General features: G+C 66.0%; 4 protein-coding genes across 5 annotated transcripts in view; 1 reads left to right on the forward strand and 3 right to left on the reverse strand.

The window, feature by feature from the left end:
* Nucleotides 1-1,859, reverse strand: part of CHLRE_09g412910v5 (uncharacterized protein) — a 2,646-nt gene extending 787 nt beyond the window's left edge. Inside the window, exons 1-2 of one of the 2 annotated variants that reach the window (XM_043066311.1) lie at nt 1,657-1,859; nt 106-895 (exon numbers count right to left, since the gene is read on the reverse strand). The gene's annotated coding sequence lies outside the window, so the exon portion shown is untranslated. Of the gene's footprint in view, nt 1-105; nt 896-1,180; nt 1,190-1,656 lie in introns of those variants that run through there. The other variant, XM_043066310.1, reaches the window with a different exon arrangement.
* CHLRE_09g412940v5 (uncharacterized protein) lies at nt 1,314-9,319 on the reverse strand. Its single transcript, XM_043066312.1, has 4 exons — nt 7,701-9,319; nt 5,379-7,565; nt 4,005-5,309; nt 1,314-3,894 (listed from the first exon to the last, which is right to left on the reverse strand). The coding sequence occupies exons 1-4, from the start codon at nt 8,809-8,811 to the stop codon at nt 3,764-3,766; spliced, it is 4,734 nt and encodes a 1,577-aa protein (XP_042921608.1). The 5' UTR covers nt 8,812-9,319; the 3' UTR covers nt 1,314-3,763.
* A 276-nt stretch (nt 9,320-9,595) lies between these two features.
* Nucleotides 9,596-14,329, reverse strand: CHLRE_09g413000v5 (uncharacterized protein). Its single transcript, XM_043066313.1, has 7 exons — nt 12,235-14,329; nt 11,814-11,886; nt 11,498-11,575; nt 11,164-11,274; nt 10,794-10,844; nt 10,367-10,401; nt 9,596-10,080 (listed from the first exon to the last, which is right to left on the reverse strand). The coding sequence occupies exons 1-7, from the start codon at nt 13,674-13,676 to the stop codon at nt 10,020-10,022; spliced, it is 1,851 nt and encodes a 616-aa protein (XP_042921609.1). The 5' UTR covers nt 13,677-14,329; the 3' UTR covers nt 9,596-10,019.
* A 100-nt stretch (nt 14,330-14,429) lies between these two features.
* On the forward strand, nt 14,430-25,011 carry CHLRE_09g413050v5 (uncharacterized protein). The gene is made up of 16 exons (XM_043066314.1): nt 14,430-15,242; nt 15,386-15,462; nt 16,678-17,043; nt 17,536-17,839; nt 18,044-18,204; nt 18,678-18,776; nt 19,052-19,150; nt 19,779-20,016; nt 20,241-20,385; nt 20,724-20,829; nt 21,095-21,160; nt 21,612-21,734; nt 22,264-22,316; nt 22,611-22,683; nt 23,039-23,104; nt 23,286-25,011. Exons 1-16 carry the CDS (start codon nt 14,624-14,626, stop codon nt 23,850-23,852), a joined length of 3,162 nt encoding a protein of 1,053 aa, XP_042921610.1. The 5' UTR covers nt 14,430-14,623; the 3' UTR covers nt 23,853-25,011.
* Nucleotides 25,012-25,042: the final 31 nt, after the last annotated feature.

The following is a 25,042-nucleotide window of genomic DNA, read 5'->3' on the forward strand; positions in this document are numbered from 1 at the left end:
ACCACAACCACAACCACCACCACCACCACCACAACCACAACCACAACCACAACCACCACCACAACCACAACCACCACAACCACCACAACCACCATGAACAACCACCACCACCACCACCACCACCACCAACACCACCACCACCAACACCACCACCACCACCACCACCACAACCACAACCACCACCACCACAACCACAACCACAACCACAACCACCACAACCACAACCACCACCACAACCACCACAACCACAACCACAACCACCACCACCACCACCACCACCACCACAACCACCACCACCACCACCACCACCACCACCACCACCACCACCACCACCACCACCACCACCACCACCACCACCACCACCACAACCACCACAACCACCACAACCACAACCACCACAACCACCACAACCACCACAACCACCACAACCACCACAACCACAACCACCACCACCACCACCACCACAACCACCACCACAACCACCACAACCACAACCACCACAACCACCACAACCACCACAACCACCACAACCACCACAACCACCACCACCACCACCACCACCACCACAACCACCACCACCACCACCACCACAACCACAACCACCACCACCAACACCACCACCACAACCACAACCACCACCACCACCACCACCACCACCACCACCACCACAACCACCACCACCACAACCATCACCAACACCACCACCACCATCACCACCACCACCACCAGCCACCACCACCACCACCACCACCACCACCACCACCACCACCACCACCATCACCACCACCACCACCACCACCACCACCACCACCACCACCACCACCACCACCACCACCACCACAACCACCACCACCGCCACCACCACAACCACACAGGGCCTCGGGCTTCCAAGTGGCTGCCCCGGAGCAGCCGCAACAACAGACACCCCAGCCGCAACAGCCGCCACAGCCATCAGCGCCACAACAGCCGCCAGCACCCAAGCCGCCGCCGCGGCAGCGCAGGTCGTCATCGGGCCGAGCCATCAAGGCCGCCGTGCTGCCGCCCCGCCGGACACCACCCCGCGCCAGCCCGGATACCGACGGCGCCGGCAGCGGCAGCGGCAGCGGCAGTAGCGATGACGAGGCGGGGCCGCCACTGGTGTGGGAGCCGTGATTCCACATCGCCGTGACAGCGCCTGCACCTTGACGTGGTTGGCCTAGCGGTGTGTGTGTGTGTGTGTGTGTGTGTGTGTGTGTGTGTGTGTGTGTGTGTGTGTGTGTGTGTGTGTGTGTGTGTGTGTGTGTGTGTGTGTGTGTTGTGTTGCGTTTTGTGGCGGATGTAGTTTATTCAATCCTGGAGAAACCAAGACCCATCAGAACCCGCAACAGTGTGTGTGTGTGTGTTTTGTAACGCGCAAGAGCGATGTATTGTGCGTGCAAGACGAGAGGATGTGTGTGGCGGGCGGGGAGGTTGGCGGGTCAAGGCCGGTGCGACTTGGCCTGCTGTGGCCACCGGCAACGTCTGCATACGTGAAGCGCTAGCGCCATGCCTTTGGCGGTGCCGTGGTTGTAGGTGGTGCTGTAGGAACCCGACTGGGCGATCAAATGCGTGCAAGAGGCTGGGGCGTCGGACTGCATGAACAGTGTGCGTGGGTGGGGCGGAGCCCCCCCCCCCCACCTGCTGTGCTGTCGTAGCTTCGTGTGCCGTATGGATGTCTGAATGTATGCCGTCTGGGTGTTGATGGATAGCCTTGCCTGACATTGATTATACAGCTCGACCTCTCCGGCTGCTCCGGCTGTTATCGTACAGGCGGTGCTGCTGCGGCCACTGCGCCGCAAGTAGGTCAGTGTGTGACCAGGCAGGTAGGCCATCGCATTGTGAGTCTTAAAAGGATCTCGATAACAGACCACTGCACGTGGCATTGGCCTCCACCCGGCCCCCTGACTTGACCGGTGAGGCGTGGCAGTAGGAAGCATTCGCGCACACAGTACCGTATCATGTTGCAAACACACGGGCCAGACGCAGCACGACAGCAGCGAGCCATATGCTAGCACACGGGCCATACAACAGCGCAAACCAACCATAGCTATCACGACAGCCATAAACCGCAACAGCGATCACAGTGACACAGTTAATGGCGCAGCAGTGGCTCGCTGCAGTCTGCAGAGGCAACGTGCTGGGCCCCCGCCGGGACACAGGAAGGCACCGGGCAGCCCTTGTTGGAAAGGCTAGACGGAGCGATAGGTGCCCAGGTTGCTGGCTCGCCGATCGGCGCGGCGGCGTGCCTATGTCTGTCCGCATGCGTCCCAACCCCAAACAAACAGGCGCATGCATTTCAGGTGGTCGGGGGGTGCCACCTCTCGCCTGCCCGCACACGCACAGCGCACATGCACACGCACACGCACACGCACAGCGCACATGCACACGCACACGCACACGCACACGACGCACACGCACACGCACACGCACACGCACACGCACACGCACATGCTCACATACGCCCTACGTAGGCCATCCCGTGTGCTCCCTCTAGACTTCGGCACACACAAGTATAGATTTACGCGCACACGCGTGTTTTGAGTCCGGCAGGCCTCCAGCCCGAGAGCCCCGCACCACACGCACTACGCCGCCGCCGCCGTGGGCCTTGCCTCACCGCCCCACCCGGCCCGATCTCTTCAACAGTTCAACCCCGCGAAGTCAAAATGCGAGTTCCCAAGAGGCCCAGAACCCTTCCTGACTCAAAATGCTAACAAGTAACAAGTCTGAGCGACTGTCAACCACGGCAATCTCTTAGTACCCCTTCATAGTTAGATATACGCATGGCATCAAGACAGCCCATATTATAGCTACCCACGATAGCTACCCCTCAATCGCCGTACCACCATATTGACTGAAAGCAATGCGGAACTCAAAACACACACGTTGTCCTTCGGCCTTGCACCTCATCCCGCCCCACGACCCTCCCTCCATTAGATAGGCCCAAACAAGCATGTCATCCGTTCCCTCGACTTGACGTCCCAGTGAAGTAAATCACAAACGAGTACGTAAGCCATGTGCTTGCCTCTGTGACTTGGAGCAAGTAAAGTAGACATCTGTAAAACAACCGCAGCTCAAGTAGAATTTGGCTTGCATGCGCAGCACACAAAGACGAGTACACACACACACACACACATTCACACACACACACACACATTCACACACACACACATTCACACACACACACACACATCGCTCGCGTCAACACACAAACCATACCAGTCCCCAATGGTACACACCAACGCGCGCTGGTGCACTGAGACTGGCACGTTGTGATGCCGGGTTGACCCCACCCAGTACTCCCGCCCCCACATTCCACGCAAGCCCACCACATGCTCGGTCGCTCCTGATTGCCGCCCCCTCTTGGAATCTCTCCATCCCTGATAACGCGAAAGGTTGTTAGCCCATCGTGCATTCGTGAAGTCTCTAGTTCGCAGTTCACTAGATACCATTCATAGTTCCTAATAGCGTCAGGCAGGGACGTGTGCGTCACCTGCCACATATACACACACACACACACACGTACACATACACACACACCTGCAAGGCTGCAACCCCCACGGATCTCTTCAGGAGTGGCACGGCATTGCACGCACGCACACCCCTCCTCAGTAAACACACGAACACCCGTCGTGCCAACCTGCTTGCTACAATACTCTGCACACACAATGTCGAACCTGTCTCCCCCCTTGTTTCCTTGCCAGTGCAACCAAGCGTCCTAGGCAATTTAAAACGCCCGCAATGCGGTCTAGCGCCGTTGTTGTTGCTGCTGCTGCGGCTCCTCTCCGGCAGCGGGGCGTTCGCCACTACTCAGCAGCAGCGCGGCGCGCCACTGCTGCGAGCCCTCCGTCACCGCGCCTGCCATGGGTGCCGCCACAGCTGCAGACGACACAGGTGCCGCCTCCGTGCCAGCCGCCGCCGCCGCCGCCGCCGCCGCACCTCCTCCGTACATCACGCCAGCGCTACCTGTAGCCAAGCCACGACCTCACGCCCGCCACTGCCGCCTGCTCCTGCGCTGTTGCCACCGCCGCCGCCACCGCCGCCGCCACCGCCGCCGCCGCCGCCGCCGCCACCGCCGCCGCCACCGCCGCCGCCGCCGCCAGTAGCTGCCGCCGCCAGGGCCTGCTGCAGCCGCTGCAGCGCCTCCGCCACCATCGGTACCGGCAGTGGCGCAGCGGTAGTAGCTATGGCAGCAGCAGTGGCAGCAGCGGACGTAGCAGCGGTAGCAGAAGCTGTTGTGTCAGGCCCCGCGCCTGCAGCGCCCATGGTGGCTGTAGCTGTGGTGGATGTTGCGGCGAGCTCGGAGGCCGCGGCTGCGACCGCGGCAAAGGGGTTGAGCGGGAGCAGCTGCAGCGGACCCGGAGGAGGCACTGACAGGGTCACAGCCACAGCGCGGGCCGCCGTAGCAACAGCGGTGGCAGTAGCAGTGGCAGTAGCAGCGCCGGCACCAGCTCCTGCTGCTACTGCCATCAGGTTGACGCACCCAGCCGCTGCTACTGCCGCCGGCAGCGCTGCAACTTGTAGCTGCTGCTGCTGCTGCTGGAAAGGTGGCGCCTGGAAGGCAGCTGCAAGGGAGGCAGAGGCCGGGTTGGTGGCGGCGGCCGGGGTGGCGGCGGTGGCTGGGGTGGCGGCGCCAGCAGGGGTGGCGGCGGCGGGCGCCAGAGACAGGGCCGCCGTCGCCGCGGTGGTCGACCCCACGGCACTCCCACTTGTGGTGCCAGCCGAGGAGGAGGTGGCGGCGTTGGCGGAGGAGGACGAGCCGTCCAGGGGGAACGGTGACGTGCGCGGCGGCGGGGGCGGCGGCGGCATGCGGTATTGGTGCAGCAGGGGGTATGGCGGGGGGTGGCTGGATGCCGGTTGCACGTGCAATGGAGGCGGAGCTTGTGGCTGCGGCGGCGGCAGGGCCGGCGGCGGCGGGGCCAGCGGCGGCAGGGCCGGCGGCGGCGGCTGTGCCGACAGCAGCTGTTGCAGATGTTGCAGCTGCTGCAACTGCAGCTGTGAGGCCGAGGTGGGCGGGGAAGGTGACGTGCTCCAGCCCCCAGCCGCGGCGGTGGCGGCGGTGGCATGAGCGCCGTGAGCGGTGGCGGCAGCAGCAGCCGAGTGAGGCAGTTGCTGCTGCTGCGGCTGAGGTGGCTGCTGCACCTGCATCTGCATCGGTTGCTGCTGCAATTGCCACGCCTGCCACACCTGCGGCTGCTGCTGCTGCTGCTGCTGCTGCTGCTGCTGCTGCTGCTGAGGCGGCGGTGGCGGCGGCTGGGCCGCAAGTGGCGGCGGCGCTGTTTGCGGCCCAGCAGCTGTCGCAGGGACAGGAGTGGGACTCGGAGGGGGGAGCCAGCCCCAGCCGCCGCTGCCACCCCCGCCACCAGGGACTTGATACTGCAGGGGCTGTTGGCGCTGCTGCTGCTGGCGCTGCTGCTGCTGTTGTTGGAGCCCATGGATTGCGTCCGTCACCACAATACCCGCTGCATTATTGCTGATGGTGCCGGTGCCGGTGCCGCCCCCGTCCCCACCCCCGTCCCCACCCCCGGCGGCCACCAGGGCATCAGCGCTCCAGTGCGCATGCATTGCGGCCACTGCGCCCAATGCTTCCCCGGGCGCGCCGCCGGTGGCGTTGGGTTCCCACAGCAATGCACCGCCGCCGCCTGTGCCCCGGCTGTTGCTGTTGTTGCTACTGCCATCGCCGCCGCCACCGCCGCCGCCACCGCCGCCGCCACCTGCGGAGCGCGGCGACGCAGCGGCACCCGCGATGGCCAATGATGGCAGCGGCTGGCTGTGCGACTGGTGGTGTTGCTGCTGCCGCTCCTGCTGCTGCTGCTGCTGCTGCTGCTGCTGCTGCTGCTGCTGCTGCTGCTGTTGCTGCAGGTGCTGCTGCTGTGCGATGAGTGCATCCATGTCAGTCTGGAAGCGGCCATCGTGAGTCGCCGCCTCGGAGCGCGCAGAGCGCAGCAGCAGTGGCGCCGCCGGCCAGGGCGACAGCGCCGCCGCAGCCGCCGCCATCTCACCAAAGGGGTTCAGCCGAGGAGCACCCGCGCCCGCAGCCGCAGTAGCCGCCGCCCCCACCTGGGACTGCAGTCGTTGCGGCGGAGGTGGCGGCTGTGGTGGCGGTGACCGCAGCTGCGGCGGCGGCGGTGGCGGCGGGGGCGCCCAAAACTGCTGTTGCTGTTGCTGCCGGGGCTGCTGCGGCGGCGGCGGCGGCGCTGCTGCTGCGCTTCCGCTCGCGCTTCCGCTTCCGCTGCCACTCTCCGCTGCCGCGGCACCAGGCCGCACCCGCTGCTGCACCGCCCCGGCCTCAGGCGCAGCCGCAGACGACGGCCCCGTGGCCGCATGCATGGCGGCGGCAAAGCCGGCGGCGGCGGGGCGGCCCAACAGGCTGCTGGGGCCTGCCGGCAGAACGCCGGTGGCAGCGGCGACGGCGAACGGGCTGAACGGTGCAGAGGCAGACGCCGCCGCCGCCGCCACGGCACTTGGCGACGCGCCCTCTCCCACCAGGCCAAGCCGAGGAGCGGCCACGCGTGTGGGTGTTGCCCAGTAGCCGCCGGCTGCTGCGGTGGTGGGGTCGTCTGCGGGCGCGGTGCGCCGCTTGGTGGACCCGGCGGTTGCTACAGCAGGCAGCGACGATGGCAGCGGCGGCGCGGCGGAGTGCACTGGCGGCTGCTGCGGAGATGAATGCTGAGGCGGGGGCTGCTGGCTCGGCGGATGCGCGGCCGGCGGCGGCGGCGACGCGGCGAAGGCTGAGGGTGGATGTGATGGCGGCGGCGGCGGCTTCGCGACAACAGCTGCGAGCGCATTGGAGCGTGCCGCGAACCAAGCGGCCGCTGGTGCTGCTGCAGCGGCGTAGGTCGCAGCAGCAGCCGCATCTCCCGACCCGCCCACACCAGCGCCGGGGCCAGGGCCGCCCCCAGCAGCGCCAGCGCCAGCGCTATCTGCTGCCGCCGCCGTGTGCGGCAGCGGTGCAAACAACTGCCCATGTGCGGCCATGTGCGGTGCGGCCCCGCCCGCGGCCTTGCCACCTGCAGCTGCTGCGGCCAGCAGGGCGCCAGGCGCCAGTAGTCCCGCTGCCCGCTCACCACCACCACCACCACCGCCACCACCGCCGCCCAGCCGCCCGCTGCTGCTGCTGGTGCCACCTGCCAGGCTGATGCTGATGCTGCTGCCAGCACCCTCACCGCCGGCACCGCCGCCGCCGGCGCCGGCGCCGGCGCCGCCTCCGCCGACGCCAGGGTTGATGCCGAAGCCCGCCCCCAGGCGGCTTCCCGGCAGCAGCATACCGCCGCCGCCACTACTGCTGCCGCCACCCGCCGCCATCCCAGCAGCGCCTGCTGGCGCCGTACCGCTGCTGCTGGCATGGATGTAGCCGCCGTACAGGTTGGGTGCCGTGGCGGCGGCGGCGGCGGTGATGGGAGGCCAGGATGGCGGAGGCAGAGGCGTGCCCGCTGCCGGGGGCGGCGTCGCGGCGGCGGCGGCGGCTAGGCGGATCAGCGCCGCAGCAGTGACCGCCGCCGAAGATGAAGGCGCATTCCACACCACCTCCACAGCAGGGGCAGTAGCAGCTGCAGGAGCATGAGCGGCAGTAGCAAGTGCGGCGCCCGGTGCTGCGGGTGATGCTGCCACGCTCAGTGCTGCCGGGGTGCCACGGGCCGCCGCGGCCGCCGCCGCCAGTGCGGCTGCGGTGGCAGCGTGGTGGCGTGCCGCCGCTGCCACATCCCCAAACGGGTGCGGCCGTATCGGCTGCTGTGACGGCTGCTGTGACGGCTGCTGTGACTGGGGCTGAGCCTGCGACTGCCGAGGCTGCAGCAGAGGCTGCTGCTGCTGGGGTTGTAGCGGCCCGCCGCCGCCGCCGCCCACGGCGCCCGCCGCGGCTCTGTGCTGTCCGCCAGGCCCCCCGCCGCCACTGCGGTCTCCGCCGCGACGACCGCCCGCCGCCGCGTCCTCGCCGCCAGAGCCGCCACTGCCGCTTCCACTGGAGCTCATGCGGGTGGGGGCGCAGGGGTTTGCGTCCACCTGTGGGTCCTCCGCCTCGGCCACCGGCTGTAGCGGCTGCTGCTGCTGCTGCTGCTGCTGCTGCTGCTGCTGCTGCTGCTGCTGCTGCTGCTGCGGGTAGAAGTGTTGGCTTTGGTGCCAGTGTGGGTGGTGGTGGTGCTGCTGTTGATGCTGGTGCCATTGCTGATGGTGGTGGTGCTGCTGGTGGGGGTAGTTTTGCTGTTGGTGCTGCTGGTGCTGTAATTCATGCTGGTGCTGTAATTCAAGCTCGTACTGGTCTTGTTGGTGTTGTTGTGGCTGGTGGAATGACAGGGGTTGCTGAGGCCGCTGCCGCACTGCTGCGGCCACAGCGGACAGGCGCTGCTGCATTTCATTGCTTTGCAACTGCAACTGCAGCTGTTGTTGTTGGTGTTGGCTTTGGGCATGCGCCAGGCGCACTTCATCACTGCTGATGCTGGGAGTCTGTTGGTGCTGTCCGAACGCTGGCTCCGGCTGAGGTAGAGGCTGCTGCGGCCGCTGTGGCTGCATTTCACGCCGGCGCTGCTCGTTGAGGGCCGCCTGCTGTTGCTGGATTGGTGCCCCGCCGGCTGTCGCTGCGCCCCCAAGCCATGGGTTCGCCTGCTGGTGGAAAGCAGCGGCGGTGCCGGCGGGGGGCCCTCCTGCCATCGGGCCAGCAGCATGGGGGGCTGCCGCCAATGCCACCGAGCTGGGCCAGCCGCCGCGTGTGTGGGTGGCCGCACCAGCAGCAGCAGCCGCCGCGGGCGCGCCGTCGTCGACACGGTCGCCGGGCTCGTAACCTTGTGCTTCCTTATCCATTCTGAGATTGGACAATAACAGTTCCCAGCGCGATCGCGAGGCCAATCAAGAAAAATGGGAAGTAAGCGCGAAACGGATGCCTCGGAGGTAGGGAGCGAGGTGAGGCGCTCTCCCTAGCCGTTCATCGCGGCTGCCTGAAATCGCCAAGTTGACATGCAGGACGTTTTATCTACGTATGCAGTGCTTCAGCGCACGCGCACGGGTCCTAGTGCGGTGTCACTCTAGATGGCTAAACCTGTGCGCTGAGATGCATCAATCCGATGATACAGGTATAGCGCACATATATCATTAAGCTTGTGTCGGCTGCGCTAAATAGGCTTGGCGATTTCAGGATGTGGCGAGTGGGAATGATTCACTCTTTTGCACCCGCCTTTTCATATCGCAATCACCAATCAACAGGAGAAATGCTTCGTTAATGCAATGCCACGTGCAGCCTTTCAGGACAACTCAACTCTGAAGCCGCGCGCGGGAAACCGTGGTGCCGAAGCAACCCGACTGAAGCCTGAATAACGAAAGCATACGATTGCGCGCTTCATATTATAGCCTCTTCGCAGGACGAGATGTCGCCTGTGGGGCTGAGCACACTTCTCCTGGGTGGTTGGTGTCGTGCTCCTAGGAGGAGGGTGGGAATTCTTCCGGGTTACATTTCTGGTCATTTGAGGGCTCAAGCCCCCCCTCTCGCTATGGGGCTGCAGTAAGGGGGGGGTCTTCGGCAAGCTAGGCGGACGAAGCCCCTCTTTCGGCATTCAGGATTGCCGAAGCGGCGGGGGAGGCGGGACGGCCAATAGTGTATGGGTTACAGGGTGGTGCGCGCGATCTTTGCCCGCCTTCCTGCCTGGAAACCGGAGGCCCCGGCCGGGGTGCCCCTTCGAACGGCCAACTAGATCGCCAAGTCGGCCAACTCAGTATGCGGGGGCACTTGAACCGGCAATATGCCAATATGGCGACCTCCCTCCCTCCCTAGGATAGGCCCAGCATATTGGTGTTTTGCACCCCTGGTGTTTTGATGTCGCCCGGCTGACACGCCACGGGTTGCGCCGGCACTAGTTGACTTTTGACCCTCCCCAAGCCGCCCCATCGTTCCTTCCCCGGCTGCCCCCGCCCGGCCAGTCCGCCCTTCGGGCCCCAGACTCCGAGCTCCGGCCCCACTCACGCCCCCACACCACTCGCGTTAGCTTACGTCAGGACAGTGCCGCAGTGCCATCACCTCACACCGCGTCCCCCTGCGCAGTGCGCAGCTTGCGTTCCGCCTCCTCCAGCCGCCGAGACCTGCAGGTGCACGTGTGGAGGCAGCGTGTGCACACCGTACACAGGTGCACACATGGGTTCAGCCCTGCCCTGACCAAGACGGTTAATGCGCATGCATCGTGTTTGTGAAACTGCAATACACGTGGTCGACCGTGCGTGTGTGCACATGTGTTGGAGAGCACAAGGGAGGGATTGGAGAAAACACGCACGACAGTACGCATGCGTGGGTGTGGGTGGGTGGATCAGGTTGGCACAAAGGGCGAGGATGTGCGTGTGTGTATGCACGTGTGCGCGTGTGGCCTCATACCTGGCTGCGAGGGAGCGGCGCAGAGTGTTGAGGGCCTGCGGCGGGCAGGGCGGCGGGCAGGGGCGGGGGTTTATGTGCCCGGGCCCAACGAAAAAGTCCCATCATCATCGGAAAGCCCACCCGGGGGGGGGGGCGCAAGGCGTCACACGGATGCGGTGTTCTCATAATGATCAGGACACGGCTGTACGCAGTCGAGCTGACCGACAAAACCTCCCTCCCTCTGCGTCTCTGTGCCGTCTGTGTTGTCCCTGTCTTTGTATCCCCGTGTTCCGGTTCCTGTCTTCTCCTTTGCATCCGTTCACACTGAGTCCACACGCACAGGCCCACGCAGCACAGCACCCACACGCCCGCACCCACACGGGCACACACAGCCACAAGTGCCGCTGCCGGACTGCTTCCCCCCACCCCTACCGCCTCACTGCCTCACCGCCTGAGCCACCTGCACCTCCTGCCGCAGCGCTGCCGCATGCGACTCCGCCTGCCGGGGGTGAGGGGGACAGGTAGGAGGCGGGGCCGAGCCAGGGGCGAGAGGGTGTGGCAGGGAACCACGGGGCACGGGAGGCCAGTGCACACTGGATAAGACGAAGGCGATGATGGGGGGAGGAGAGGGCCAGGCCTTCCGGCAGGGGTGGCAGGCGGCGCGGCGGCGGCGTGGCGGCGGCGTGGCGGCGTGTGATGGTGTGACCTCAGGCGTGTGGGGCGTGCGGGTGTCTGCACACACGCATACACATACACACATACACCCCGCTACCCAGCCACCCATACGTCCACACATCCACACACCAGCCCGTACTCACGTCCCGCGGCGCCCCCTGCGCCAGCACTGTGGTGAAATGGCTCTGCACCGCCGCCGGCACCCAGTAGCGACCCGCGGCGCCCGCGGCCCGGGCCCGCTCCACCTGCGCAGCCTGCAGCAGGCGGTGTGTGTGTGTGTGTGTGTGTGTGTGTGTGTGTGTGTGTGTGTGTGTGTGTGTGTGTGTGTGTGTGTGTGTGTGTGTGTGTGTATGTGTGTGTGTGTGGGGAGAACACACTCAGGCACATACGTTTACAAGCATGCACGCACACCTGCACACACACACACACACACACACACACACACACTTACACACACACCTGCACACCTGCACACACCTGCTCCCTCAGGCGGCCCAGCCGCGCCGCCTCCTCCCGCGCCTGGGCCTGCGCCGCCGCCAGCGCGGTCCGAGCCTCCTGCACACAGGCACGGCGGCAGGCGGCAGCCGAGCGTGGGGAGCACGTGCGCGATCAGCAGGCGGGGACGGCAACGCAGCAAGGGCGCGGTAACCATCATATCAACAAGAGTTACAGGGTTACTGCCGCTACTCCCAAACCCCACCCCACCTCGCCTGCGCCCCACCTGACTGCCCCCAACTCACCACCCCAACACCCCGCCACCCCCCCCCCCCAACCCCGCCACCCCCACACACACCTGCGCCTCCGCCTGCAGTCGGTACATCGCCACACGCCGCTCGTGCCGCCGCTGCGCCGCCGCGCGCACGTACCTGCGTACGTGTCAAAGAGCACAAGGAAAACAAAGCGCAAAGACAGTGTGTGAATGTGTGCGTTTGTGTGTGCGGGCCAGGCACATACAGGGATCAGCAGCAAGTGCGGGCTAGGGGTTGGGGGTGGAGGCGGGTCCGCACGTACAGGCGACCATCACACGCACAGGCGACCAGCACAAGTCGGGCGCATGGAGGTGCCTGTTGCGCCGCCCGGGCTGTGTGCTGCTAGGTGTGTGTACATATGCCCCCCCAAACACATGTACGACATGCACACGCGCACAAACACACACACACGCGTGTACGGCATGCACACACGCGCACAAAGCTCCCCGTGTCATGCGGCCTCACATGACTCGGAACCGCTCCCGCCAGGTGCCCTCGCCGCTGCCGCCACCGAGGCCTGTACCGGTGCCGCCGCCGGCGACAGTGCTTCCGGCCGCGCCCGCGGTGCCGCCAGCCGTGCCGCTCCTACCGGCGCCACCGCCGCCACCGCCACCCCGTGCTTCTGTCTCCGAGCCGTGTGCGTGGGGCGCCGCTCCTGCTGCCGCACCCGCACCCCCACCCGCACCTACCGCCCCGCAGCCGCCGCCACCTGCTGCCGGTCGTGGCTTGGCGGGCCCTGCGGCAGGTGTCTCTGCACCCACTGCCGCCGCCGCCGCCGCCCGGCGCCCTGCCTCCGCCAGAGCCGCCGCCCCCACCCGCCGCGGCGCGCCACTGCCGGCCGCACCACCCGCCCCCGCCCCCGCCCCCGCACCCGCACCCGCACCCGCCGCCATGCTCGCCTGCCGCTCCAGGCCGACTGACGTCGCTAGCGGCGGCGGCGGCGGAGGGCGCGGCGGCGCGCGCTGTTGGGGCGCCCCTGCTGCTGAGGCGCCCCGCGCCGCCGCCACCGCGCCGCCAGCGCCGCCGTCACCCCCACCACCGCCACTGCCGCCGCCGCCCCCGCCGAGGCCGCTGGCCAAGTACAGCCGGCGCCACAGCTCCTCACAGCCGCACACCGCCGCCCGCAGCTGCCGGCAACAGCGGGCCGCGTACGCCGCATCCCGCGCATCCAGCACCGGCACCGGCACCGCCGCCGCCGGAGGCTGAGCAGGCGCAGGGGGAGTACCAGAGGAAGACCGCCCTCCGCCCGCAGCCCTGGCCACGCCGGCCCCTTTCCCTCCTCCCGCACGTCGCGCCGGCGCCAGTTCTGGCGGTTTCGGCCCCGCACCCGCACCCTCACCCTCACCCGCACCCGCGCTCTTCACGGCCGCATCACGTGCGGCTGCGGCGACAGGGCTCGTGGCTCTGCCCGCGGCTCCAGTGGTGTCGCGGCCGGCTGTGGCGGGCGAGGCGCCGCCGCCCTGAGCGCCGCCGGTGGGGCCGGTGGGGCCGGTGGGGCCGCCCCGCTCCGGAACCGGGTCCGATGCGCCGGTCTCAGGCCGGTCCTGAGCTGCAGTAAGGGCTGTGTGCGTGCGGTCGCGGGTGTCGGTGTGGTTATTCTTGGGCACACACGCGCGGCTGGCCCGGCGGCTTGGCGGCACTGCTGCCGCCTCTGCCTCCACCTCCACTTCCACCTCCGCCTTCACCCTCACCGCCGCCGCCGCCAGGATGAGGGCCAGCAGCTCCGAGGGCAGGTCCGTGAGCCGTGTGCCGCCCGGCCCCGGCGCCGTGGCGGCGGCCTCGGGCGCTGCTGCGACTGCTTCTGCTGGTGCTGCTGCTAGTGCTAGTGCTGCTGCTAGTGCTGGTGCTGGTGATGTTTTGCCTGTCGCTTCCAGCCCCCTCCCATCCCGAGCCCCGCCTGGCTCCATCGCCGCACTGACTGCTAATCGGCGGCCGCCTCGCCAAATCCGGCTCCGGCTCTTCCGCCTCCCTGGGCTAAGGGGAGCGGGCACAGCGTGCCGAGCGAGCCCAGCAGATTCCACCTGGCTTAGGCTGTCACCGGGCCCCGCGTCGGCGGTGCAACGGTCATGTACGCAAGTACGGATGCTGGGTCACACGCATTCTAGTGCCACAGCGCTTGAAGGCTGCCGGCAAGTGGTCAAATCAAAGGCGCCCAGGCGCTCCTCTCTCTGTGTCCCTCACAGATCTCACAGGTGTCGACACAGGTTGCCGCCGCCAGCCGCGGCAGCGGGCACCAGAGCTCTGCCTAGGCAGGGCTGGGACCGAACGGTGCAGCGTCGAGACGTGACGAGGCTAGTCGTGACGGGGTGCCGCCGCAGTGAACTGTGCGCTGGCCGCGCACCCGTCCGCCCTTCTTATCATAAAGCGTTTGGCACGTGGTGCAGCCAGGTTATGCCACCGCCAATGGGCGCCGGGAGGGTGCAGAAGTGAGGAGTCGGTGGCGTGTCGACGTGCTGCGCCAGAGAGACCTTGCCAACAGGCGACGCCTACGACTTTGGTCGCTTGTCCAGTGGTAATTGACCTTGCACGTATTTCGAATCCGGCTGTGCAAGGCCGTTCGGGGTTCTTCATGATGGGGTTTCGTCTCATGACTCTCATCTCACGTGCGGCCGCGAACCCTTCGCGTGCTTACTATGTATACATTGCTTGCGTCATTAGCATTATTCGCTGTTGACATGGAGAGAGGGTGGGGACACTTGCTCGGACCTCTCTCTCGCCCAGTGCTTTCGCGAAGAGTTGCGCTCAATACACCTAACTATACTTCCTAACTGGTCGCTAATTAGAGCTTGAATCGCACGGAAAGGTCAAGTCTGGGGCTTGTCGCCGCGGCGACCTCGTCGCTTGGTCGACAAAAATGCAGCCAGGAGACGATGACGCTGCCCTTGAGAGCTACTTGGACGCTTTCATGGGAGGCTCTGGCTTTGGCGGAGGAGGACCGGTGTTGACCTCGTCGTCGTTTGGGCAGCAGTCTGTCGCAGCGCCGAATGGAGGCTTCGGCATGATGCAGCATCAGCATCAGCAGCAGCAGCAGCCACAGCTTGCTGGGCAGATGATGGGCGCGGCGTCAGGACCGGGCATGCAACCAGTCATGCAGCCCGGCATGCTCGGCCGGCCAGCCTCGACCGGCGTGATGATGGGGCAAGTGTCCGGTCAGGGCGCCATGGGTGGTTTTGGGATGTCCGCCGGCGGCGACGTGGACACGAGCAATATGACGCTGCCGCAGCTCCAGCAGCTTCTGCGGCAGCGCCAGGCGCAACAGCAGCAGCAACAACAGCAAATGGGCTTCGGGGCGGGGGCCATGGGGGGTTACGGCGGCATGGGCGGGGTGGGGGGCGTGCTGCGTCCCACCAGCCTGCAAGACCACCTCACGGGCGGGCTCGGGGCAGGCGGCATGGCACCTGACCCCTCGCAGTGGCGCCCTGCCCTGGGCGTGGTGCCCTCCGCGACCGGCATGCAGGGCTTTGCCACGCCAGGTGAGACGGCGCTGTTAGGCGGGTGACCGGAGCTTGCGGGAGTTTGCACGGCTGCTTTGCGGGGAGGGCGCTATGGCACGGCGGTTAGCCCCGCCCGCGCAATGCTCATACATCTTACGTTTCCGTTTCCATGCATTTCGCAGGGTCTGGCCAATTTGGAGAGGGCATGGGCTGCTATGGTGACAGCGGAGCTCAGAGCATGTTCAACACGGGCCTCGCGGTGAGTTTTGATGGTAGGGGCCGGGCATTCCTAGCGTCGGGCGGGGGGAGGGGGTACCGCTGTTCAGGTACACATCTTCGCGAGCGAGCGAGGGCAGTTCGACGCGCTTGAAGCAGGCTGCGCTTGATCGATGATAAAGCAGCATTTCAATACGCGTGGCAAGCTGCTGACAAACTTATGTTCAGTGCGCTGGCGCAGCAGGAAGTCCGCCTGGTTACGCTTTCCTCCGCCGAGAAGTTGCGTCAACCAGTCGGGCTCCCGTGTGCCGCACGTGCGCCCGGCGATCTCTCTCTCTCGATTACCCCAGCGTCATTGTGCCAGCATCATGATTTCTTAATTATATAGACGTAGGCGTCTAGCGACAGGTCGTTAGACCTGTAGGGCGGCGATGGTGGAAAAGGGGGTTCAGCTTGGTGCAACTGGGAAATCGAATGAGCCCCCGGCGAACCGTGGGATGGTTGATGATTAGCAAGCTAATGAGTGGTTGATGGCCCCATATCTGCATCCATTCGGCTGCTGGGCACGGGCTCCGGGCTTACGACACGCCGTCACACGTGTGGGAAGCCCCACGCAGGCCCTCCCTTTACGCCATACTGCGAAAGCCTTAACTAGCTATCCTCGACTCCATAAATTCCACGGGCGACTTTGGGGCTCCTCGGCGATCAGGCACGGCAACTGGCGTGGCATAGCAAGTCGCAGAAAAGTACCGCTTTAGGTCCTCGCATTGCTTGCCTTCGACATAGTTTGCTTCATAGATCCCATAACAGTGGGCTTCAAAGGCTTTCCCCGCGACCTCGCGAAACTCAGATGTTCATGGACGCGCGAGGTCGCTTCTCGCTGCAGCTGAATTGGGCCTGCCGCCTGTCACTTGCGATCTATAGGCCTCATCAAATACGAATACGCAAGCACGCACGGACGCACGCACCGGGGTGTTCCTGGGGGGCTTCAGATTGGACATGTTCATTGGGCGCGGCGCCCCCCCCCCCCCCCTCCCCCCCGAGTCGCTGCGCTCCGGGAGCTCAGCCCGATAACCAGTGCCCAGTTGGCATGCACATGCATGGTACTGGCAGGTTCTCACCTTCCTCGTGCCCTGCCGCCCCCATACGGCACGGTGGCAGCGCGAGGCCTCTGCCATCTTCGCTGTTCGCTCGCTCCCATAATCAGACCGCAAGTACCATTCCATTGCCTTGGGCCCCCGTCCCTGACCTCTTGCAGGCGCAACAACAGGCAGCAGCCGCACAGCAGCAGCAGCAACAGCAACAACAACAGCAGCAGCTGCAACAACAACAGCAGCAACACGCGGCGGCGCTGCAAGCCCAGGCACAGGCGCAGGCACAAGCGCAGGCGCAAGCTCAGGCGCAAGCTCAGGCGCAGGCGCAGGCGCAAGCTCAGGCGCAGGCGCAGGCGGTCGCCCAGCAACAGCAGCAGCAACAGCAGCAGCAGGTGCAGATCCAGGCGCATGCCCAGCACGTGCCCATACCCGTGGGCGGCATCATGCGGCCGGCCAGCGACTCGCTGCTGGTCAACCAGCGCGCCTCCATGGGCCACATGGGCCTGGGGCTGAGCGGCCTGGGGCAGAACGTGAGTGCGCGTGCGCGAGCGGCGTGCGCATGTGGGCTAGGAACAGCACAAAGGGACAGGGTCGACACTGTACGCGCAAAATGCAGCAAGCAGGGAGCGTGTGTCTGTGCATGTGTGCGTGTGTGCGCATGTGCGTGTGCGTGCATGTGCGTGTGTGCTTGTGCTCGTGCCTGCCTTGGCAATGCAAGCGCACACGCGCGCGCGATCGTCTGCGTTAGTGTGTGCGGTGTGTGTGTGTGTGTGTATGTGTGTGTGTGTGTGTGTGTGTGTGTGTGTGTGTGTGTGTGTGTGTGTGTGTGTGTGTGTGTGTGTGTGTGTGTATGTGTATGCGTGCGCGTGTTGGCCCGGTGTCTGGCCTGCGTGTGCCTGGCCTCTGCTCGCGGCTCACTGGCTGGCTGGCCGCACTGGCCCTGCCCTCGACCGCACCTGTCGGAGTCGGAACTGACCGCCCCTTGCCCCCTCACACACCCTGACCTATTCCTTCGTGCGCAGCTCGCAAGCCATCACCACCACCACCAGCAGCAGCAGCAACAGCAGCAGCAGGCAATCTCGGGCAGCCACCAGCAGCAGCCGCAGCCGCAGGCGAGCGGCCCGTCCGTCACCATCCGCCCCAACTCGCTGTCAGCGCAGACCGGCGCGGGGGGAGGCGGCGGCGGCGGCGGCGGCACGGCGGGCAGTGGCGGCAACGCCTCCGCAATGACCGGCACTGCGGCGGGCCCTGGCGGCGGGGGGCACGGGTCCAAGAAGACCACGTGGGACGCGGCGGCGGTGGCGGAGGGCAGCGACGACAGCAGCGGTGCGTCTGGCCGCGTGGCCGTGTGGGTCTGTAGGTCTGCATGGCAGGGCAGCGCCGAGAGTTCATGGGTAGCGATCGCATCAAAAAAAGATACATATTTGTTTGTGACTTCGTGTTATGTCCGTGCGCAACGTCCCTGTGTTCTTGACGCTCCCCTGTTCCTCTGAAAGCTGCCGTCACAACCATTCTCCTACTGGCTTGCAGCCGGCGAGGACTCGACTCAGCGGCGGCGCGTCAAGGGGCGCTCGGCCGCCGCGCCCTCGCTGCAGCAGGAGAAGAACCGCAGCGCGCAGCGGCGTTTCCGGCAGCGGCAGAAGGAGAAGATGGCGTACCTGGAGACCCGCACCGAGGCGCTGGCGGTGCAGGTGAGGTGGGGTGACGGTGGTGGGGGCTTGGAGGGGGCTGGAGGGGGCTGGAGGGAGGAGTAGGAGGTGATTAAGCAAGGGCGCGGGGGGCGAGGGCGAGATGGGGAGCTGGTGGGATTGGGAGGGGGGCTAGAGTGTGGGGCTGGAGCTGGGGTCGGTGTCGGGGACTGTAACGGTTTTCGCCACGCCCAAAACTTCGCGTCCCCCTGCCCCCTCCTCCTGGCTCCGCCTTCGCTTCTTAAATAATCCATGAATGTAACCCCTGTGTGATGCGTCCTCGTGCATTGGGGATGGCGAAAACCACCTCTACCTCCCCTTGAGTTCGGTGTAGTATGGGCTGGTATCGACCTCCCCTCCCTACCCCTCGCCTTTGTCTGACCTAGTGTGCGCGGAGCCCCTCCCTGCCCCTACCGCCCTGTTGCCTCCCACTCTCCGCCCCCTCTCCTCTCCTCTCCTCCCCTCACCGCCCGCAGGTTGAGAAGCTGGCGGGCGAGAACGAGTCGCTGCGCTCCATGAACGGCATGTTGGAGAAGGTGCTCAACCTGAGGGAGGAGCACATCAGCAACCTGCAGGTGCGCGGAGGAGGGGCGGGGAGTTGGGGTTGGGAGGGGGGGGAGGCGGGTGGGGGAGGCGGGTGGGAGAGGCGGGTGGGGGAGGCGGGTGGGGTGCGGGTTAGTCTTTATGACCACGCCCAACGATTAGGTTTGGGGGGTTGGGGAAGATGGGTTAGGGGCGGTGCTGGATGGGGGTAGGGCGCGGCCGCACCCACACCACACCAGACCACACCACGCCACACCCTTGCACCCCCCGTTCTCCCTTCCCCCCCTTCTCCCGCCCCGCCCCGCAGGAGGCTGCCAAGGTGTTCAGCGGCCTGAACCTGGGCAGTGGCGAGGGCGGCGGCGGCGGCGGCGGCGGTGCCCCCGACCCCTCAGACCCAGCATACAAGGTGCGTGTGGGCGTGTGGGCGCGTGAATGGACGTGGGCATGTGTCTAAAAGAGACGACAAGCACGGCCGTGTGGGCGGCTGCCTGCAACTGCGCATGTGCGTGTGCATGTGCGTGTGCGTGTGCTCGTATGTGCGCGGGGTGGGCGGGGGGTTGGGGGTGGGGGCTCTTACATGAGGTCTGGTTGCGGGAGGGAGGGAAGTGAGGGTTGTTGAAGAGAGCTCAAAGGAGAAGGAGGGAGGAAGGGAGGGAGGGAGGTGCATCGCCGCCATGCCCAGTGGGGAAGGGGGCGCGGCCTGTGTGTGTGTGTGCCCCCCACGCGCCCTGGGGCTCGCCGCCACCCGCCCGTCACTGGCCGGCAGCGCCAGCAGCCCCCCCCCCCCCCAGCCCCATAGCACACAGTCCACAGCCCACCGACTCCACTGATACCACGCCACACCGCACCCCCTCGATGCAACGCTGCGTCATGCCCGAACCCCGCCCCCTCACCACACATGCCTGGAACCCACCCACCCCCCCGACACAAACACACACACGCGCGCACACACATACACACACACGCTCCATGTTTTCCTTGTGCTCTTTAGCACACAACATCCATGGTGTGGTGTGGTGTGGTGTGACGCACAGGCGGTGCAGGACGCGGTGACGGCGGCGGCGCACGCCACAGCCGCCAGCCCGGCCGGCGGCGGCGTGGGCGGCGTCAATTCGTTCAGCGCCGGCGGCGGCCTGCTGTCGCTCAAATCGGAGGAGGGGTCGGGCGGCGGCGGCGGCGGCGGCGGCGGCGGCGGCGGCGTGGGGGCGATGATGGACGCGAGCGGTGCAGGCGGCGGCGGCGGCGGCGGGAGCAGCGGCGGCATGATGCTGCGTGAGTGCTGCGTGCTTGCGTGCTGTGTGCGTGTGCTGGTTGGTTTGGGTGTGCTGGCTTACGGCACGTGTTGTGCTAAGGGGCCACTCTCTTGCTCCTCCTCCATGCGTCCATGCGCTGATGACCTCCCTCCCTCCTCCCTCTCCCTCCTCCCTCTCCCTCCCTCCTCCCTCCTCCTCCCTCCCTCTCCCTCCCTCCTCTCCCTCTCCCTCCCCCCCATGCAGCTGGCGGCGGCCACGCGCTGCCGGGTCCGGGCCTGGGCATGGAGGCGGCGGGGCCGGGCACGCGCTTCACGGCGGAGGCCATCCGGGCCATGAGCGCCGAGGACGTGATCGAGGCGTGGAAGGAGAACCTGAAGGAGCTGTCGCGGTGAGGTGGCGTGTGTGTGTTTTTGGGGGGGGGGAGGGGGAGGGGAGGGGGGCAGGGGTAGCCGTCCATGCAAGACGGACTGGTTGCATCGCAAGTGTGAGAGTTGTTGCAGCCAATCCCCACAAGGAACCAGATAGAGGGGTGGGGGAGAGGGAGAGAAAGGGTGGGCTGGGAGAGAGGGGGTTTCCTCGGCTTCCCCGCCTCGCCCGCCTCTTGACTCGGGGGCCTAGAACCTCAACCTGATCCCCGGTCGCCTCCTAATAATGAATGTAACCCCCCCTTAACTTATCATGAATGTAACCCCTCTTCCTCTCCTCTCCTCTCCCTCCCCCACGCAGCTACGTGGTCCTGGCGGAGAACAACCCGCCCGGCCAGGCGCTCCCCCCGGGTGTGCTGAGCCGCATCACACAGCTCACAGCGGCCATGAGCGAGCTGGTGCACAAGGTGTGTGTGTGTGTGGGGGGGGGGGGGGAATGACAGGGTGGGGCTGGACCGCATCGCCCTCCCTTAGAGTTGAAGTGAACTGCCTAGTCTCCCTGGTCCCTGGCGGCGCTCCCCGGTGCTCCGTGACGCCCGCTCAGTCCTGTACCTGACCCCGTTTCCCACCCCCCGTCATTGGCAGTAGTACCACTAGCACCCACCTCCCTCCTGCCCGCCTGCCCTCCTGCCCGCCTCCCCGCCTCCTCCCCCCTGTCCGACCCGACCCCAGGTGGCCATGATCTCGCCGCTGGCCGCCAAACGCCTGCTGGCCACCAACATGGAGCTGCACGCCATGGTGGGTAGATAGGGGGGAGGAGGGAGGAGGGGAGGAGGGAGGTGCGAGGAGGGAGGAGGGAGGAGGGAGGACGGAGGAGGGTTATGTGCCCGACCCCAACGGAATAGGTCCCAACAGTCAAGGAATCATCGCCGAACCCAGAGGAAGGGGGAGGGCGTTCGGCACGTGCCTCGCCTCATTCGCCGGGACCGAGATACCACCAACACACACGCGCGCCCTAGGACCTTGGTACCGCCACCAGCCATCACCCATCAGGGACAGGCCACCCGCACTCGGCGCCATATCAACAACGCCATCCCCGCACTACCGCAGTCGTATACGCCTGGTACCCCCCTCCCCAACCCCCCCCCCGTCTGCAGTCTTCAGTGCCCCCTGTACCGCTTCAAACATCCTTGCAACGCCCGCCCCCCCCATCCTTGCAACCCCCCCGCCCCCCGCTGCCGCCGCGCAGGTGCCTGTCCCTGAGCCCCACTGGGCGCGTGTGCTGCACCTGCTGGGGCTGGGCGAGCAGCAGCGGCGCGACCTGCTGGGAGCCCGCGAGCGCTTCCTAACAAAGTTCGAGGCGGTGGTGCAGGTGGGGGCTGAGGGGGAGGGTGGGGGTGCAGGTGGGGGCTGAGAGGGAGGGAGGCGGTGGGTGGTAGGTTGGGCGGGGGCTGAGAGGGGTGGGTGGTGGGGCCGGAGAGGGAGGGGTGGGGAATGGTGAGGGTGGCGGGGAGGTGGGTGTGGGGTAGGTATGGGATGGCGCAGCGAAGCTTGGGAATGCTGGAGGAGGGCTGGAGCGGGGGGGCCGGGCGAGCGTGTGTGATCGTGGTGCCCAGGGACGACCGAGGGGGTCACTGACATGTTTCGGTTTTGGTTGCGCGGTTTGGGGTAAAAGCGAACGCTGTCACGACCACGACCGCCGCCTTTACGACATCGCACCACCACCACCACCACCACCTCCACATCGCAATCAGCACCTTGGCTAGACCGCAACCGCACTCCATCCGCAATCAGCCTTTGAAGGAGCAAGCCCAATCCCAACCTGATCCCACCACGCCGTCCCCCCCCCCCCGCCTTCGTTAATCATAAATGTAACCCTCCCCCCCCCCCCGCACGTGCAGGAGCGCGTGGGCCTGGTGAATGGGCTGTCGCAACAAGCCATCCCGCGCTCCAGGTGCGAGGGCAAGTCAGATTGTGTTTGTGTTTGTAGCTGTTTTTTGCTTGTGTCTGCAAGTGCGAGAGTTTGTTTGTACAGGTTTGGTAGACGACATGTGTGTGGTCACACGTGCGCGTGCATACCTTCGAACCACATCACGCCTCGCCGCGCGCGCCCGTGGCACACCTCCATGTGTGCTCAAACTCGCCCACACACGCACACAAATGCATACACGCACACAGACATAGCCCTGCTCGGATCCTTCCTTGTGCTCTGCAACACCCGCCCGCCCCCACCCGCCTGCCCCCACAGGGTGTATGCGGACATCTGCGCCTCCTCGCTGGCGGCACACGAGGCGGCGGACCGCCTGAGGGCCAACCTGCAGGTGGGCGGCAGTGGGCGGGGGGCGGGGGGCCAGGGGCGCAGAGCGCGAAGGGCCCGGGGGCGGGGGGTTGTTTATATCATATCCCAGGTGAAGCCCACAGAGTGGGGGGGCGAGCTTGGGAGGATGGGTGAGCTTACCCGGACACGTTCATGTATGTGTGTGTTTTGATGCGTATGTAGCGTGTGTGCATGGCTTGTATCCCCGCGTGTGCACACCCACCTAGCTCCAAATTTCTGCCTGCCCTCCCTTTGATTTACTCCGTTCTGCATGAACGGCTACCTTCCACCCACCACCGCTTCCTCCTCCTCGCCTCACCAGCTCTCCTCTCCCCCTGCCCCCTGCCCCCGGCCCACAGCGCGAGCACAACATCAACATGGAGTTTGTGGTGTTTGTGTTCAAGGGGGTGCTGGACCTGCTGCAGGTGTGTGTGTATGTGTGGGTTGCGGCTGTGTGGCCGCGTGTCAAGGAGCTATACACCGCACCGCACCTGGCTGGTCGCACGTGTCATCGACCCGCCCAAGTCACGAATGCCGCTCACCCTTGCCTCACCTTTCACCTTTCACCTCCACCCCTCCCGCGCGTGCCCACCCACGCCTTCCCAGGTGGCAACGGCCGCCGTACACTCCTATCCGTACTACCCCGACGTCCTGGCCATGGCCAATGTACTGCACGCCCAGCAGGGCGGCGGTACGGCAGGCACTGCGGCGGGCGGTGCGGCGAGTACGGCAGGCGGCAGCCAGGTCAACACCGGTGTGATGCAGTCGCCGCCACTGCTCGGCTCCACGCACTCCCCCTCCACCACGCCCCAGCAGCAGCAGCAGCAGGCGCTGGCGGCGCAGCTGGCGGCGCAGTCGCTGCAGACCAGCCTCAGCGGCGGCGGCATGGGCAGCGGCGGCGCCGCGGGCGGAAGCGGGCTGCAGGGGGCGGCAGCAGGCATGTACGGCGGTATGCAGCACCAGCAGCAGCAGCTCACCAGCCAAGCAGGCGTGTCTGGTAGCATGGGCATGTCTGGTATGGGCATTGGGATGTCTGGTATGATGGCCATGGGCGGCAGCGGCCTCATGCAGCAGCACCAGCAGCAGCAGCAGGGGCATCCGAACCAGGGGCAGCAGGGGCAGGGGCAGCAGGGGCTGTCCGGCATGATGGACCAGGACACAGCCGGCACGTAGGCGGCGGGAGGGCGGCGGCTGTGCGGCTGTGCGGTGGGAGGCGGGAGGTGGGAGCGGCTCCGTGAGCGGCCTCGTGAGCGGCCCCGTGAGCGGCCTCGTGAGGGGCCTCGTGAGGGGCTCCTATGACGAGGGCCGCGCCGGGGCTTGGGACCGCCAGGGGCCGCCGCGTCCACGTCCACGTCCACGCCACAGAGGCAGGGCCGCGCACAGCAGAGGGCGAGGCGGACAGCACAGACCAGACCAGGGCGGGTCAGGTGCTGGGGCAAAGCGCGCCGCAGCACACCGCTGTATGCTGCTGCCGCTGTCGAGGAGCAGCACGAGAGGGCGTGGAGTAGCTGTGGTGCTGCGTGCGTCTCTGCAGTTGCGTGCTCCTGTCACCAAAAGGAATAAATGCGGTCTGATATGTACGAGCATAGCGTGTGTGTACGCATTGGGCCGTCGCGAGGAGGGAGCATGCGTGCACTAAGGGAGCGGCAAACAGCAGAGGCCGGATGCCCTGTCCAGATTATTGCCGAAATGCCGCGACATGCTGTGCTGTGCTGTGGCGCGCCAAAGCTTCTACAACTAGGCCGGTGCGTGTATGCTTTGGGATCTGTCTGGCTCTGTGAGCCACTCACGCTCTCTGTGTCTCGTGATTTGCTGTGAAATGGCATTCGGGCCGCTCGGCGAGCTGGCCCCGGTGCATTGCCGGGCCGCCAGCCTGCCGGGTGGCGGCGGCTGCCTGCCTGCCCTGCTGCTAGCGCTTTCAGTCCGGTAGTCTGTTGGCGGCTTTATGACAAGGGTTTGTTGACTACCAACCAATCCATTTGATTACGCCGGCGGCAGCTGCCAGCCACTTTTCGTGGTGGGGTCGCGCGGGCAGCAGGACAACGACCCAGGGAGGAGAGGAGGGTGTGTGTGTGGGGGGGGGACTGCAAGTCTGCAACACAGGCGGATGTCACTGCTGCTTCTGTCGAGTAAGGCATTCGAGTGAGGCCTTGAGTTACACGTTAGAAAGCGGTCGGCGCTGGAATGAAAGGCATTGCTGAGCAGCATTAGACGTGGGAATTCGGATTGACCGTGTTGTCATGTGTTTCAGTGTATCGCCTAAAAGCAATCAACGGGACTCAAGGCGCAGGGCAAGGGAATAAAGGAGAGGGGCAAGGGAGTAAAGGGAGGGGGGAGCCAGCAGGTATGGCAAAGCACAGGTG

This window comes from Chlamydomonas reinhardtii, chromosome 9, assembly GCF_000002595.2.
Source record: "Chlamydomonas reinhardtii strain CC-503 cw92 mt+ chromosome 9, whole genome shotgun sequence".
NCBI lineage: Eukaryota > Viridiplantae > Chlorophyta > Chlorophyceae > Chlamydomonadales > Chlamydomonadaceae > Chlamydomonas > Chlamydomonas reinhardtii.